The 15,423-nt window shown below is 55.9% G+C and overlaps 1 protein-coding gene across 4 annotated transcripts in view; it reads right to left on the minus strand.

Annotated features, from left to right (window-relative positions):
* Positions 1-15,423, minus strand: part of ABCC1 (ATP binding cassette subfamily C member 1 (ABCC1 blood group)) — a 126,438-nt gene that overhangs the window by 10,828 nt on the left and 100,187 nt on the right. For all 4 annotated transcript variants that reach the window (XM_070566659.1, XM_070566658.1, XM_070566661.1 and 1 more), the window contains 6 exons: positions 12,448-12,538; positions 10,558-10,693; positions 8,311-8,518; positions 5,889-6,199; positions 1,756-1,955; positions 249-375 (listed from right to left, as the gene is read on the minus strand). In XM_070566659.1, the coding sequence (XP_070422760.1) occupies positions 249-375; positions 1,756-1,955; positions 5,889-6,199; positions 8,311-8,518; positions 10,558-10,693; positions 12,448-12,538 (1,073 nt within the window). The remainder of the gene's footprint in view (positions 1-248; positions 376-1,755; positions 1,956-5,888; positions 6,200-8,310; positions 8,519-10,557; positions 10,694-12,447; positions 12,539-15,423) is intronic.

A 15,423-nucleotide genomic window follows, 5' to 3' on the forward strand; every position in this document is an offset into this window, starting at 1 on the left:
GCAGTGCTTTGAGGGGAAGTCATAGTGTTAAAGGATTTCTCTTGTAGCTGGAGGCACCCTCTAAGGGCTTTTCCTTGACTGATGGGGGAATCCTGGCTACATGTCTAATTTCTCTCCTGCTCCAGTCGCTCACTGGGCTCCTCCAACTCCACTCGGCCCCTTGAGAATCCACAGCAGAGGCCCACGAACCTGCCACCAGCTCCCCCATTGAGAGAAGGGAAAATGCTTCCCAGCGTGTCCCTTCTTACCTGCAGCGAGTAGGACACCGAGAGGCCCACCAAGCCGGCACTGAGGCTGTGCCGGGAGATCACGGCGAACAGGGAGGCGAACAGGACGATGCAGTTGCCCACACACTCCAGTCGCACGGCCAGCCACCTGCACCGAGACACACGGGCAGATGGAGGTACGCTCACGCCCGGGGTCAGCTCTTCAGAGGCTTGGCTCCAAGGCGGGGGGAGGGGGCACTTTCCTACCTGAAATAACCCTCGATCCTTCCCGAGAAAACCTTCTCTGCCCTGCTTGTGGGACTCGGGGCAGGCCGGCCGATGGACACGATCTCAGTAATCCTCATTCAGCTGCCAACCCCAGGCATTAAAACCGAGTTCTGCAGGACCCGTGTTCCCAGGAAGCTGAAAGCTTGCCTTTTTAATGAACCAACCTTTTCTCATTGAAACCTTGAAAATATACCCCTGTATGCATTTTTTAAAAAGATGTCCTGGAAAATTCCTGAATAGTAAGAAGTCAGCAATTGGAAGAGGCAGCCATGATGTAAAATAACCTTCACTTGGCAGGAGAGGGAGTCGGGGAGAAAGGACCATTTTCAGTGTAGCCGTGCGGCCCCCAGACGCAGGTCATCCTCACTTCAGAAACGTTAAAATGTATTATCCTCCCTTTTAAGTTACAAACAGATGTTTTTCCTGGCTTAAAGCTGACTTCGCTAAGATATCATGTAGCATTTTAGGAATATTATTTTAATGTTGAAAAATAGAAAGCGTTCCGGGGAGACAGTTTTGTCAACCTTTTCCCACTACCATCCTTAAGAGCCACGTGGCCGATCTTCCCGGGGGGGAGCTCCTCCCACAGACAGACCCAGATTTGCACAAACTCCCTAAAAATTCTGTAAGGCAAGGCAAGGTCGCCAGTAACTCCCGGTCTCCCCACCCCGTCTTATACTGCAGGGTGACCCTGTGTAGGACGGGGTGACGGTTGGTGACGATGGGTCACTTCTGGGGGCTGTCACCCCCGCATCTCAAAAAATACATCAAGATGCAAGCGAGTGAGGAGGGTACTATTTCAGGGATAAATCAGACACTTTTCTAAATTCAGTCAATCCTTGGGAAACTTCTGCTCCTTTTTTTCGATTGATGCTATTCAGCCATTCATGAGCCCCCAAATGGTAATATCGGGTGGTTCAATCTAATATTAATAAATTGCTTCCAATCCTCGTTCCACGGGGGCGGTGGGTGATCACCCCTCGGCTGAAAAGCACGGAGAAGAGCCTGCCTGTCACTGATGACCCTGCGTCACCAGGACGACAGCTCGAGCACAGCCCCTGCCATACGTTCTGACTCGAGAAGAACTCTCGGTCCCTGCCCTTCGATGCCCAGTGGACTGCCCCGTGCTCACAGGAACCCCGTGTGCTTCTGACGGTCACCTGTCCTTCCCGCTCACCAACTTGAAGCCTCCTTTCTGTGCGTACCCTCCTCGGGGAACTAAGCAGGCTCCCCCCGCCCCTCCCGCGGCCGGGCCGCCCACCTGTTGGCCACGATGCTGGGGTAATAGGCCTTCTGGTTGTCGTCCACCTTCAGGTCGCTCTGGTGGATGAAGCGGTCCTGCTCCTCGAAGGCGCGGATGACGCTGACGCCCAGCAAGGTCTGGTTGAAGTGGGAGTACACGGGGGAGCGGCTGACTGACTCGAGACGCTTCAGCTGCCGGGACGAGGCCACGTAGAACCTCTGCGGGGGGAGAAGGGACCAGGGGAGTTGGCGGAGCCACCCTCGTCCCATGGGCTGCTCTTAACAGGGTCTCCGCTCACCTGGTGAACTGCAGACCCGGGGGCCAACGATAACGACGACAGCAGTGATGACAATAATGATAGCTAACACTCAGGGAGAGCCCACCATCCTAGGCACCGTTTGAAGTAATTTCACATCCATCAGCTCATTTAATCGTCACCAAAAACCTATGAGGTGCTCGTCCCCATTCCACGATGAGTAAACTACGCTGCCGAGAAGCAGGTGACCCTCTAGGAGGTGGCAGAGCTGGGATTCGAACCCAGACAGCCTGGCTGCAGAGCGCTAACCTCTGCACCGCACTGCCCCTCTGAGCCCCTGACCTCTGGGGGCTTTATGGACCCAGGAGCGTGAGATTCGGGGACAAGCAAGCTCAGTTCCAATGCCGCCCCAGCCCGTCCCTGTGGGCAGAGACCACAGCTGCTCTGCTCCTGCCCTGCTCTGGGCATCTGGCCCAGGCGGGCACAGGGATGCACTCGGTGACCTCCTGTTAGAGACGGCACGAAAGCCAATGGGCTGCTGGAAGCTTGGAGGAGCTGCGAGCAGAGGAGGGACCGGGCAGTGGAGAACGCTTCAGTCCTCTGGGCCCTTACCCGTGGAACGGTGAGGCCGAGGTCCCCACCGGACGAAGGAACGGAAGGTGGTTGGGACACAGCGCCCCTGCCTCCTGCTCTGTGACAGGCACCCCGGGCCACACCGGGGCAGGGACCTGGCACAAAGAGCACTGAGCGTGCTGGGTGGCTCTTCCGGGGCCTCTGGGGTCAGATGCTGCTTCGTGGATGGCAGCTCAGGGGGTCACCTGAACCCAGCGTGGGGCAGACAACTAAGGCCCAGAGACTCTGTCAGCTCACCCAGGGCCCATACCAGCCCTGAACCCGGGCCAGAGGCCACCCCTCCTCCTGCAGCTCCCACTGCTCAAACGAAATCCAGACCCCCTGGCACGGCTCAGGGCCCCGTGGGGTCCACCCTCATCACCTTTGACCGTAACCACCTCCTCTCCGTTTCTCTCTAAACATCCCGGATGGAAATCGTTCTGAAGTGTTTGCCTGCTCAACTGACTCTGGTTGTCAGGCCCTCAGATTTTATTTACTGTAAAAATCTAACCTGAGATGAATTTTTGTGAAGGAATATGACTTTTTTTTCAAGGAATGATGAGCCCTGAGCTAACATCTGCTGCCCATCCTCCTCTTTTTGCTGAGGAAGACTGGCCCTGAGCTAACATCCATGCCCATCTTCCTCTACTTTATCTGTGGGACGCCTGCCACAGCATGGCTTGACAAGTGGTGCCATGTCTGCACCTGGGATCTGAACCAGCGAACCCCGGGCTGCCAAAGTGGAACATGCGCACTTAACCGCTGCACCACCGGGCCGGCCCCGGAAAATGACTTTTTAAAAGTCATTATTAGCTTTCATTTTCAGCTCTGTTCCAGGAGACATAACCCACCCCCTGGCCTTACTCTTCCAGAGACGAGGCAGTGCCTGGTGCTCGGGAACAAAACTCACCGCTCGACAAGCACCCGCCTCGTGCCGGGAGCGGGCCGAGAGCTAAGCTGAGAGCGTGTGGGCTGGGGTTTTCACAGATGCCAAGCGATCCCATAAGGCAGCAAGACCCTATTCCAGCAACACAGAAGCCCCAACAGGATTGCCCATCATCCACGTACCTGGCCTTTTTAATAAAAATGTCTTGCTTCTAAATTAAAACCGTAATGTAAATCCATTTAAAAACTTGGGGACTGATCCAGTTGGGAAAATTAAAGAAACATTACAGTAAGTCCGCTATGCTGAGACAACACGATTCAAATTTCAGTGTATGACCTTTGAGATCTTTTCCCGAAACAGAGGGAGAGGGAGAGTGTGAGTGAGTGAGTGTGTGTGTGTGTGTGTGTGTACCCAAACACACATGCACACATCTCAAAGCCATTTAACTGAGACATCCATTCACTGGAAAGTGCATTAAACCTTCATGGCTTGAGGAATTTCTCCGTTTATCTACAGCTGCATACCCACGACCTGACCGAAATCTAGAACATTTCCAGCATCCCCGAAAATTCTCATGTCCCCCCCAGTCAATACCACCCCGCCCCCCCGTCACTATTCTGACTTCTATCGCCATCCCCTCTTGCCTATTTTCAAACTTCATTTTAGTCCTGGTTTCTATGATCAGTACAGTGTCTGTGAGATTCATGCACATCGCGTGTATCGGAGTCCACGCCCTTTTATTACCGAGTCACGTCCATTGTGTGAAAACACCACGAGGCATTTCTCCATTCTCCTGTAACGAACCTCTGAGTTGTTCTTAGTTTGGGGCTTTCATGAATCAAGATGCTAAGAACATTCTAGCACACGCTTTTTCATGCCAGGTACATTCTCTCATTTCTTCTGCACATTCACTGAGAATTGAGACCGCTCGATTCTACGGGAAGTGTGTATTTCGCTAAAAACCTTAAAAAAAAATAAACACTCTCCCATAATCCCAACCCTCGGAAACGCAGTGTTTTCATTTTCCTGCCGCCCCTCCAGTCCTGCCCACGCGCATGACGCGCTTCATCATTACGATGCCAGCGTGCACACGACACGATCCTTTGCTAAATTCACTTCCTTTGTTGTTTAAAAATAAAACTGCCGGGGTTGCACCAGTGTCTTCCTGACTCGTCCCGTTCGAGGTGCATAAGATCCCATCCCGGCATCGCTCACGGGGCGCACAAGGTCTGCTACAGGCCAACATCCGAGCTGCCTCTCATGCCGTGTTGGGCCTATTCTGTTCTCTTGAATCGGGTCCTTCAGGAAAACCTCCAGCCGGGGCAGCGACACGAATACTATCCTCGGGAAATGCAGCCGGATGGTTTTCCCAAAAAACTTGGCACCAATTTAAAGAGAACACAGTGGGGTCCGGGAGTGGACCTGTTCCCTGATTCCATTTCTGTCCACACCCACCGGTCCCTGGGCCACAGTGTGGCGGGGCCCATGGGCCAACTGATGACAACGAGGTCGCCTAGACCCCTGGTGAGCAGGCACTTTGAGGTACAGAGACACTTTGCAGTTTCTCACTCTCAGCTTGTACTGTACTCCTTATACTCCCATCTAAACCACCGCCCCCCACTGGCGAACGTGCTGCAGCTCACTTTTAGGGGCAAGAATGGGCAGTAACCAGCACACGCTTTGGAATCAGACAGACATGAGTTCTCACTCCCAACTCTGCTACTTGGGCTTCCACAGGGTCATCTGTCAACTGGAAACCCAATCTAGGCTGCAATAACCCAAGACGCCACAGCTGGTGCCAACTCGGCTATCTGTATGCTTCCCCTTGCCCTGTTCCCTTTCCTCAGTCTTATTTTCTGAAACACAGATGTGATGGCCGGAGCTGCAGTAGCCATCTTGGACCATGAGACCAACTTAAGAATGGAAGGCCTGTGCAAATATGGTAGAACAAAAACAGTGAAGGCGGCTGGGATGTTAACAAACTCATGGAGTGGCCACCCCAGCCCTGAATGGCCTGCCTCTAAATTTCTATTCCGAGAGAGAAAAATTAACATCTACCTCGTTTAAGCTGCTATTATTCTCATCTCCATGGTCTGCAGCAGGCTTAGCACCTAAAGAATTTCATACTTAAAGAAATTTTAATAGTAAAGGTGTCTTTATGGCTATAGCTTTTTTTCCTTTTATAACTTACAGCTACCAAAAAAATCCTTATTATCACAGAAAAAGGACATTTGAAAGATAAAAACTTAGGTATTAAAAACTGACAAAAACAAGTCTAAGCCCCGTCCTGCAGACCCTCCACAGCTCCACCCCGGGGAAAAGTCCGGCAGAGTGAGCTCTCAGCTCACAGGGGAGCCCACACTCTGTGGGCACCTGGACCCCGCCCCCACCTCTCACCTGGACAAAGAAATAGATGAGGCCCAAGGGCGGGATGACGATGGCCGCGATGGGGGTGGCCAGCAGGATGACGATGCAGGCGCCGATGACGTTGCAGAGGGAGCCCATGAACATCTTGATGACCTGGGGGATCATCGAGTCCACCGTGTCCAGCTCCTTGGAGAAGCGATTCACCAGATTCCCGCTGGGCGTCCGCTCGAAGAAGCTCATGGGCGAGCGGAGGACGTGATGGAGCAGGTCCACATGCAGGCGGCGGGAGGCCAGGACGCCCCCGAGGGACACGGCCATGGAGTAGCCGAACACGGAGAGACCTGCAGACAGCCGGGCGTCAAACCCCACGATGAGGGGGTGGGCGGGGTCAGGAAGGAGCGGCCACGTGGCCACGCGGATGCAGCGGGCCTGGGCTCCCGGCTTCCAATAATAACAATCACAGTGCTTGTTATTTATTGAGCGCTCACTATACGTGACCCGCCGTGCTAGGGTTTTACACGTCTCTAATCCTCACGAGGACCCGTGTGAGTTCTGTGAGTACCCATCCTACAGAGAAGGAAACTGAGGCTCAGACAGGGGGCCCCTTTGCCCTCCACATACTCAGCCAATCAGAAGCAGAGCTGGGGTTCCCCGCCCAGGCAGCCCGCGCGGGGTCACCCTCTCAATCTGCGTGCCACGTTCCTCTAGCCCAGCGCTGTGCAAGAGAACTTTCTATGATGATGGAAACGGGCCACATCTGTGTTGTGCAAGGTGGGAGCCGCTAGCTACATGTGGCCACTGAGCAGCTGTAATCTGGCTGGTGCAACTGAATACCTGATACCTTCATTTTATTTAGTCCTAATTCACAGAACTTCAAATGGCCGCATGTGGCCAGCAGCTACCATACTGGACGTCACAGCTCTGGAGGCACTGCTGCTGTGTGAGCCCAGGTAAACATCACACCCTCTCTGTGCTCCCCCGTCCCTCAATTATAATTTGGAGGCCCAAAGGCCCTTGCCCTGAGAGAGGGGTTTTAGGGATCGAGAAATTTAAGCAATCCAGGTCTGCTCTTCTGGTTTCTTCAAAGCCATCTCCTGGAGATCCTGAGACAAGTGTGGCTCCTCCAAGGACCCACGGGAGGGACCCGTTCTGGGCTGAGAGGTGGTTTCACAAGGATGGGGAGGCCTCCTTAATCCGGGCAGAAACCCAAGAGGCAGTGGCTAAAAGGGCGGGCTCTGGAGCCAACACTGCCCCATCCTCTCTCTGCCACCCACCAGCCGTGGAACCCTCCACATGTCACTTGTCACGTGACCTCTCTGCACCTCAGTTTCCTCACCTTCGAGTGGGGACAATGAGACTTCCCTCGCAGCACTGCTGAATGTCAAGGGCCTCCCCGGCAACGTGCTCGGGGCACAGACGTGCTCAAAACATCAAAGGCATCCACTTATTACATACGTTATGTTATCACAGGCATGGAATGTACACACGTATGTAGAGAGACACACAGTTTCATGAGCACATCGACACACAGCTCATGGACCGTGCAGCCTGGTGGTTAAGAAGAGTGTGGGCTCTGAGCCAGACAGCCTCGTCCAGCCCTGCCATCGATTAGCTGTGTGACTTAGGGCAACTTACATAACCTCTCTGGGCCTCAGTTTCTGCAAATCTAAAATGCGGGAAATGTGAGCTCTTACCTCACGGGATTGCTGCAAGGATAAAATTACTTAAAACACCTCAAAGTGTTTCAAACAGAACCAGGCCCCCAGCAAGTGCTCGGTGAACATTAGTATTCCCAGTAATGCTGCCGTGCCTGGAAACCTTCCTGAGACCACGCAGAGGGTCTGTAGCAGGGTTTTGCCCTATGGACATTCGGGGCTGGATACTTCTCTGTTGGGGGGAGCTGTGCTGTGCACTGCAGGATGTTTAAGTGACTTCTCTGGCCTCTAGATGCCAGCAGCCCCATCCTCACTCTGAATGTCCCAACCGGAAGGATCTCCCAGCACTGCTAAACGGCCCCTGGGGGACAACCCCGGCCTTGAGAACCACAGGGATGAACTAATTCCCACCCTTCGACAGCAGATACAAGTCCACGCGGGACTTTGCAGAAGCCCCATGACCATGACAGAGCAGCAAGGGGCGGGCGGGGGCCTTGCCCCTCAATGGACTGGTGGCCTCTGTTCCTCAACTTCCCTCATCTGTGCAATGGGCACCTTGCAGCACCCCTCCGTCTCCTAGGGCCACATGCAACAGCATTCAGGAAACATTCCTTCTACAAACACCTGAGTGCCTGTGACGTGTCCCGTTCCCGGGAGTGTGGCTTGGTCTGGGGGGGTCCACAAAACCCTGACAAGCTGGGGGGGCGGGGGGGCTCAACTCCATAACAAGGCAGAGAAGCGGCTCCGAGCACCAAAACCAGGACTGCCCGGGGAGGGTGCAGAGAGGCGGCCCTCACCTTGCAGGATGCCCAGGCCGCCGTAGACGCTCAGGCGGACCGTGGTGTGCTCCTGGGTCCCGTTGACGACGGGGTCGTCGGTCCAGAGGCTGAGCCAGTAGTTGGAGGCCAGGGAGGCGACGTGGTTGGAGATGAAGAGGAGGATGCTCAGGAAGGAGAGGAAAAGCCCGATGGCCCTCATGTAGCCCCAGTACACAGACAGCTTCACCTGGGGGCCACGGGGGAGAAGGTGTTTTCCAGGATGCGGCCCCCACGGGCCCCCCCCAGGGTCAGGAACTTCAACAGCACCTGTGCAGCCCTGCCCCCCACCTGTGCTCACCCCTGGGATACCCTCCCCCTTACTTATTCAGCAGCAGACAAAGTCAAGGTCTCTGAGCTCATGGAAGCTTCCAGTCGGATGGCAAGAGAGGCTTGTATCAAATCATCGCCCAGATAAATACACAATTACAGAGAAGGGCTGGAAGTGCCTGATTCTATAAGAGTATAACATTGGGCACCCTGACCTAACCCGGGGTCGGGGGGGGGGGCGCGTGTCAGAGGAGGTTTTCCCTGAGGAAGTGACCACAAAGAGTTAATTAACCAGGTGAAAATGGGAAAAAAGGCGCTCGGGGCAGAGGAAGCAGCATGTGCAAAGGCCCTGAGGTAGGAGGGAACGCAGCACATTTGGGGAACTGAAAGGAGGCAAGGGTGGAGGGGGCAAGATGAGGCTGCAGGACAGCTGGCAGTGGTCAGACCACAGAAGGCCTGGGGGAACCTGTTCAGGATTCTGAGCTTTGCTCCAGGACCATCAGGAAGTCATCAGTCTGAAGCAACAGGCAAGCAGTAACACGTTGCCTAGCAACCAAGACCAAGCGTCCCCTCCACCCCATTCCCTGTGTCTGAATGACAGCCTGGTTGAAGGGTAACAGGTGAAAGGTCAGAGGTCTGATGCATAAGTAATGCTTCCTTTTAACTTTACTTTTTCAAGTCTCTGTTCTTCAAATTGAAATAGTGGGGCAGGAGGTTCCAGAACTAAGAACATGCTTATTTCACCATCCAGCTTCCTCATGCAGCTGAAGTGCCTGCAGCCCCTGGCATTCCTCTGCAGGACTCAGGGACCCCCTCCTCACGAGCAGAGGAACGAACGGGGTGGGCATGGGGCTCAGAAGGGACCACGCGTGCTGAGCCAGCTCCACTCCTGGTCCAGCTCCAGCGAGTTACAAGCCCCCAGGTTCTGTTTCCCGTGTATGTGATGGGCAGGGAATCCCGGGACCCAGCCACTCTGGCTGGCGTGGGGGTTACAGGAGGATCAGAGAGGCCTGGCATCTCCAGCCTTTCCTTCTCAAGCCCTTGATTCGGGGTCATTTCTCTGGCTCCCTGGAGGGTCAGCGAGAGAAAGAGGGAAGGACACACTACAGCCGCCTCTGCCCCCGGCCACGCATGTGATGGTAGGATGAGGGGAGAAGCCGGGGTCAGAGGGTCCCGGAAGATTCTGGTCCAGGCAGACCTGGGAGAATACTGGCCCCCAGCCTCGCTTGTTCCCGGACCACCTTTCCTGGTCTGGCTGTTCCTGTCTGTGCCCTTATTCTTTTACTTATTTTAAAAATCCCATTCTCTACTGTTTTTAAAACAGAACCACACATTTTTAAAAGTAAACTTGGGATCATTACCATAAACGGAAAAATGACTGACCTTGGCCCAAAATAGATGATCATAAAAAAATACAATAGAACAGGAGCTGGAAATCTTCGCTCCTGGTTACGAAGAGAAGCCGGCGATGGCTCGTGCTGTAGACTCAGTGTCTGCATCCTCCCAGGATTCGTAAGTTGAAATCCTAACTCCCAAGGTGACGGTGTTGGGGAGGTGATTAGGTCACGAGGTTGGGGCCCCCATGAATGGGATTAGCGCCCTTATAAAAGGGATCTGAGACAGCTCCCTCACCCCTCCTGCCACGTGAGGACACAGCAAGAGGATGGCCATCTATGAACCAGGAAGCTATGAACCGATGCCGGTTCTCCGGCCCCTTCATCTAGGACTTGCCAGCTCCAGAACTGTAGGCAACCAGTGAGTGCCATTTCTGAGCCACCGAGCCTATGGTCTTCTGTCACAGCTATGCCACTCACTGGCTGCGACCTTGGGCAAGTCCCCTGAGCTCTCCTGACTCAGTTTCCAGCACTTACAACCGTACCTTTCCAGGCTCTGTGCGAGGAAGCACACGGAGGCGTCCTGTAAACGCCAGCGACCCTCGGTTAGGGAGCCCGCTCTCACCTGCCCTGTCTGCGCCTTGTCCGCCTCCACCAGCTTCCAGGCTTCCTCCTTCTTGGCCTCGTCTTTCTGCAGCTCGGCGGTGCTGTTACAGTGCCGGCCGATGTCGCTGCTGTAGGTGGAGGAGTTGCTGAGCTGTCTGCAGAAAATAAGGCACGCAGATGTCAACCCAACGGAAGCCCCAGGCAGGGTTGGCGGCCCCGACACGGCACCAAACTAGTTCCGTCTTCTGACATCACAGCCAGGAGCCAGAGACAGAAGGGGCCTTGCCCCAGGGTCCCGTGGAAAAGCGGTCCCTTTACGCGGGCATCATTCAAGGAGCATTTCCTGCCCACCAGTGGTCATCAGCTTTACGCAGACCATGACAGACCATCACAGACCCCATGGCCCAGGCTCTCTTTTCTCCCTAAGGCAGGTCCTTTCCCTGGGGACTCGTAAGCTTGGGGAGCGATAAGGGGGGGGGGGGTGTATGCGTGTGTTCGTGAGCATGCATGAGCACACAGCAACATCCCCTCTCTCAGCCGCGGGTCACACCCACATGAGCAAAGGTGATGGAGGGTGACTTCCGTCTTGGTGGCCAACTGCCTCCTGCCTTCTTGGTTTGCGTGCCTCGACGAGGCAAGCACACAGGCTGGGGGAGCTGGAAACGGAGGGCACCACCAGCCTGTGGCCGGTTAGGAAGCGAGGACTGAATCCTGCAACAGCCACGTGAGTTTTGAAGTGGGTCCTTCCCCAGTCGAGCCTTTGGATGAGGCCCCAGCCTGGCCGACCCCTCGGCTGCAGCTTGGGAGAGACCCTGGGCCCCTCTGGAGTCCACCAAGGTGTGCCTGAGCTCCCCGCATGAGACGGGAGATGCCCACCACTCAGTCTGCAGTAACGTGCTATGCAGCAATAGGAAACTAAGACGCCCGGTGTTCTGAGTGTTTTTGCTCTGTGCACCCTCGGCTCTCCGGCAAGGGTGCTGTGGGCAACGCTCTCACAGACGCAGCTGCCCATGCAATTCCCTCTACAGCCCCATTTCTGTGTGATGATCCCCCCACCCACGGAAGGAACCCCTGGCAGCTCCGGCCCACTCCATGATAAGCGAGTGCTCTCTGCTGAGTGCCGAAGGTGCTTCACATGCACCGCCCTGTGTGAATCTCGGGATGACTCTCTGTGAGAGGTACACCACAGACCCCGTGCGACAGACAGAGAAACTGAGGCAGAGAGGTTAAGGAACCAAGTCCACGGAACGCGGCTCCTCGAAACACCCAACGAAGTAGCCCAAAGCCACCTCCTTAAAAGCAGCAAAGTGGAGAATGGAGGAGCACATGCTCAGAGGCCCGACTTGGGTTCAAAGTCCAAGTCTGATCTCTCGAGCAGCACGACTTGGGGGCGGACAGCCCTGAGCCTGCCCGCCTGTAAAACGGGGTGATGACGGTAACTACCTCCAGGTTCAACAGACTCTCCAGGGATGGCGCCGCGCCCGGCTCCTGATGGCGTGTAAAGCGCAGCGGCCACCATCAGTGTGACTATTTTGAATCAGATGTCGGTTCTCAAAGCCCGAACGTTCCAGGCCCCCCAGAGTGACTAGAGCAAAGATCCAGACCATGTAGGGAACTGAAGTGCCCAGAATGTAGACGGACGGTTACACCACGGGGCCTGCGTGAGTCGTGCCACCCGGCAGAACAGTGCCAGGCTCCCGCTCCAGGCCTCTGCACTCTAGAAAGCGAGGTTCCCGAGGATCCGGGAGGGGAGGCAGGAGGCCTGTGCCGTCTGCCGCCTGGGGAGCTGAAGGCCTTTTTCGGTAGGAGGAGCCCTGCTGCCAGCACCTCGTCCCTGCTCCCCGACCAGGCAGGGGCAGAAGCGTGGTGCCTGGAGAACCCGCAGGACGGGCTCTCTCCCGGCTCCTACCTCTGCATCTGTTTCCCCACGGCGTCCGTCACCAGCATGCCGTTCTCCATCTGCTTCCCCTCCTTTCCTGGACCGCCGATGCCGGCTGACCCTGGCGGGAGAGAGAGAAAGGGGGAATCATGGTTTCGAGAGCCGGATGCCAAAACCAGAGACACCTGGGAAACCCTGTCAATCATGGGGAGACCGCACATGACCGGGCCGCCAGGAAGCTCAGAAAGCAAGATCAGCTTTGCTGAGGCCGCAGACAGGCTCCTAGCTGGGGTGCGGGAGACAGGTGGAGCCGGCTCCCTTCGGGCAGAAAAGGCGCTTTACAACCATCTCGAGGGCCTCATTAGCTGCACGCGCTGGGCCTGCAGGTGCCCTGTGCCAGCACCGACGGGTAAAGTCCAGTTCAGCCGACAGCATCTCTGCTGCATGAAGCTGAGCTAACAGGCACAGGACGCCAGGAACCACACGGGGGGAAGGGAACAGCCCTCGGGCCCCCAAGCATCCCAAGCAGAGGCGATCCTCAAAATAAACAACCACCAGCTTTGACGAGGGCATCAGCCACTGGAGTCCCAGGCTCCCCTCAGTGCCCGGGGTCAACCTCCCGGTTGCTGGATCATAGGGAGCCCAGACGGTCCAGGGTTGAGGCTCCTGGAGCAGAGGCTGTTTCCCAGTAACGAGGAAGTATTTTAATAACTGGTGCAGCCACCCTGGGGCACACCAGCTGGCCATCTGCCGCAGTCCCAGGAGGTTACCCCCCCAGCATCAACGCTAACCACGGGAACCTCGGCAACGTGGCTAACGTTTGCGGAGTGACTGCTGGTCGTGGTGTTGAAATATACTATCTCCCTCAATCTCCCGACGACTCCGTGGTACATTTATAACCCCCCCCGCCCGCCTTTGCAGGATGTCCTTATTCTTTGGTGCTGGAAGAGAGAGAGCACAAGAGAGCAGCACAACACGGGCTCCAAAGAGCCTGGAAGGGGCAGGGCGGGGATGCAGGCGAGAAGATGCAAAAGGAGATAAATGCACAGCCGACAGAGTCCTGGGAGCATGCTGACGTGACACAAACAAAAGCAGCACCCAGAAAGGCAGGCTCTCTCAGGTGACGGCCACGGGGCGGCACAGAAGACGGAAAGAGGACGGGGCTGGGGATCATTCCTGTGTCTGGGGGAGGAGCTCCAAGCGGCCCATGCTCAGTCCTGGCCGTGAACTAATCACCCGGGCCGCCCCGGTCCAGCTCCGGTGCCTGCAGCGACTGTGCTAGGAGGCGGGGGCCCCTGTGCTAAGTCAGAGCACAGTCAGAGAGGAAGCATTCTCTCACTTCCTAGCTGTGTGTGTGCTTGGGAAGTGATAAACCTCTCTGAGCCTCGACTTGCACATCTGCAAAATGGGGAGTGACAACAGCACCTACCCTCCTAGGCAGGAGGATGAACAAGGTCATGCATGGTGCTCAGCAAGTGAAAGACACTGTGCTGGTGTTTCCTGTTATCTGCAGTTTTCTGTTTTGTTTTGTTTTTTTTGAGGAAGATTAGCCCTGAGCTAACTACTGCCAGTCCTCCTCTTTTTGCTGAGGAAGACTGGCTCTGAGCTAACATCCGTGCCCATCTTCCTCTACTTTATATGGGGCACGCCTACCACAGCATGGCTTTGCCAAGCAGTGCCATGTCCGCACCCGGGATCCGAACCAGCGAACCCTGGGCCCCCAAAGCAGAATGTGCGCACTTAACTGCTGCACCACCGGGCCAGCCCCTATCTGCAGTTTTAAATGCGTTCTACAGATAATTCCAGGGTACAGCCAGGATTGAGGGTCACCACTCTAAACATCTCCTTTAATGTCAGCATCTTTTGATTTTTAATTAAAAAAAACACTAAAGCAAACAGAAGAAAAGAATGATAACAAGCAGGACTTCCCACGCAGCCACATGCAGCCAGTGCTCACACACAAGCACAGCATCAGGGGCTCAGGCCTGGCCCTAATCATCTTCCTCAGCCACAGGGGGAGGGTGCTCTGCAACAGTCCCAGCGACACCTGTCCCAGGGTCGGGGGTTTCAGAGAGCCCCCGTCCCACCTGGCTGCCCGGCCCCCCTCTGTAAGCCCAGCCTTCCCTTCTCCTCCTCTGAGTGGGCCACCAGGTCTACATGGGAGGCCACACAGTGGCCTCCTGTGACTGCCTCCCCTTCTCAACCCAATGAGCCCACAGGCTGATGCACCAGCCGGGGCAGCTGGGAAATTCTCTGCAAGGGGTGAGACCGCGAGTCTCAGGACAGCAGCGTAAACGCGGGTCAGTCACCATGCCATCTACTTTCTGTGTAAGGGACCCGCCTGCCCCTTCTTCCTACCATCTTGGCAGGCTGTCCAGCTGAGGCATGCTGATGGACAGCCCCCCCCCAGCCAAGGGGGCCCTGCCCAAGGTCGGCCCATCCAAACCCCTCTTCTGAGACTTTGACCTGTCAGCGGCCCCAGGAGGGCCAGAGAGCTCCAGGGGATGTGTCCCGAGATGCCTTTACTGGTACCCTTCCAGCATACACCCTCATTGTTTAAGCGGCTGGAGTCGGCTTCTGTGGCTCGCCAAAGGGCTCCGTGTGGACCCTGAGCCACACGCTGCTGGCCACGGACGGCAGGAGGGATGGGTCCGCCAGCTGCCAGTTGACACCTGTATGTCACCAGGGGGAGACAGGGTAGCCTTTCCCGCTGAACTTCTGCTGGACGACACCCCTGTCCTGCACACCCACAGCCCCCGGCAGCTACCCCCTCAGGCGCTGATCACCCTGTGCTGTCCTGACCTGCCAAGGTCTTGACCATGCCTGGGAGGTCCGGGGTCATCCAAGTGCTGCCAATCATGGTCCTCCTGCCGTGTGCCAGACACTTCGCAACCCGGATCTCTGTCAAGGCGAGCCCGGTCATGGTCATTCGACCTATGAGACCATAAAGCTTCGCCAAGGTCCCCCGACCGACGAGCGAGAGATCTGGAGATTCGAACTGTCTCC

This window comes from Equus przewalskii, chromosome 12, assembly GCF_037783145.1.
Source record: "Equus przewalskii isolate Varuska chromosome 12, EquPr2, whole genome shotgun sequence".
NCBI lineage: Eukaryota > Metazoa > Chordata > Mammalia > Perissodactyla > Equidae > Equus > Equus przewalskii.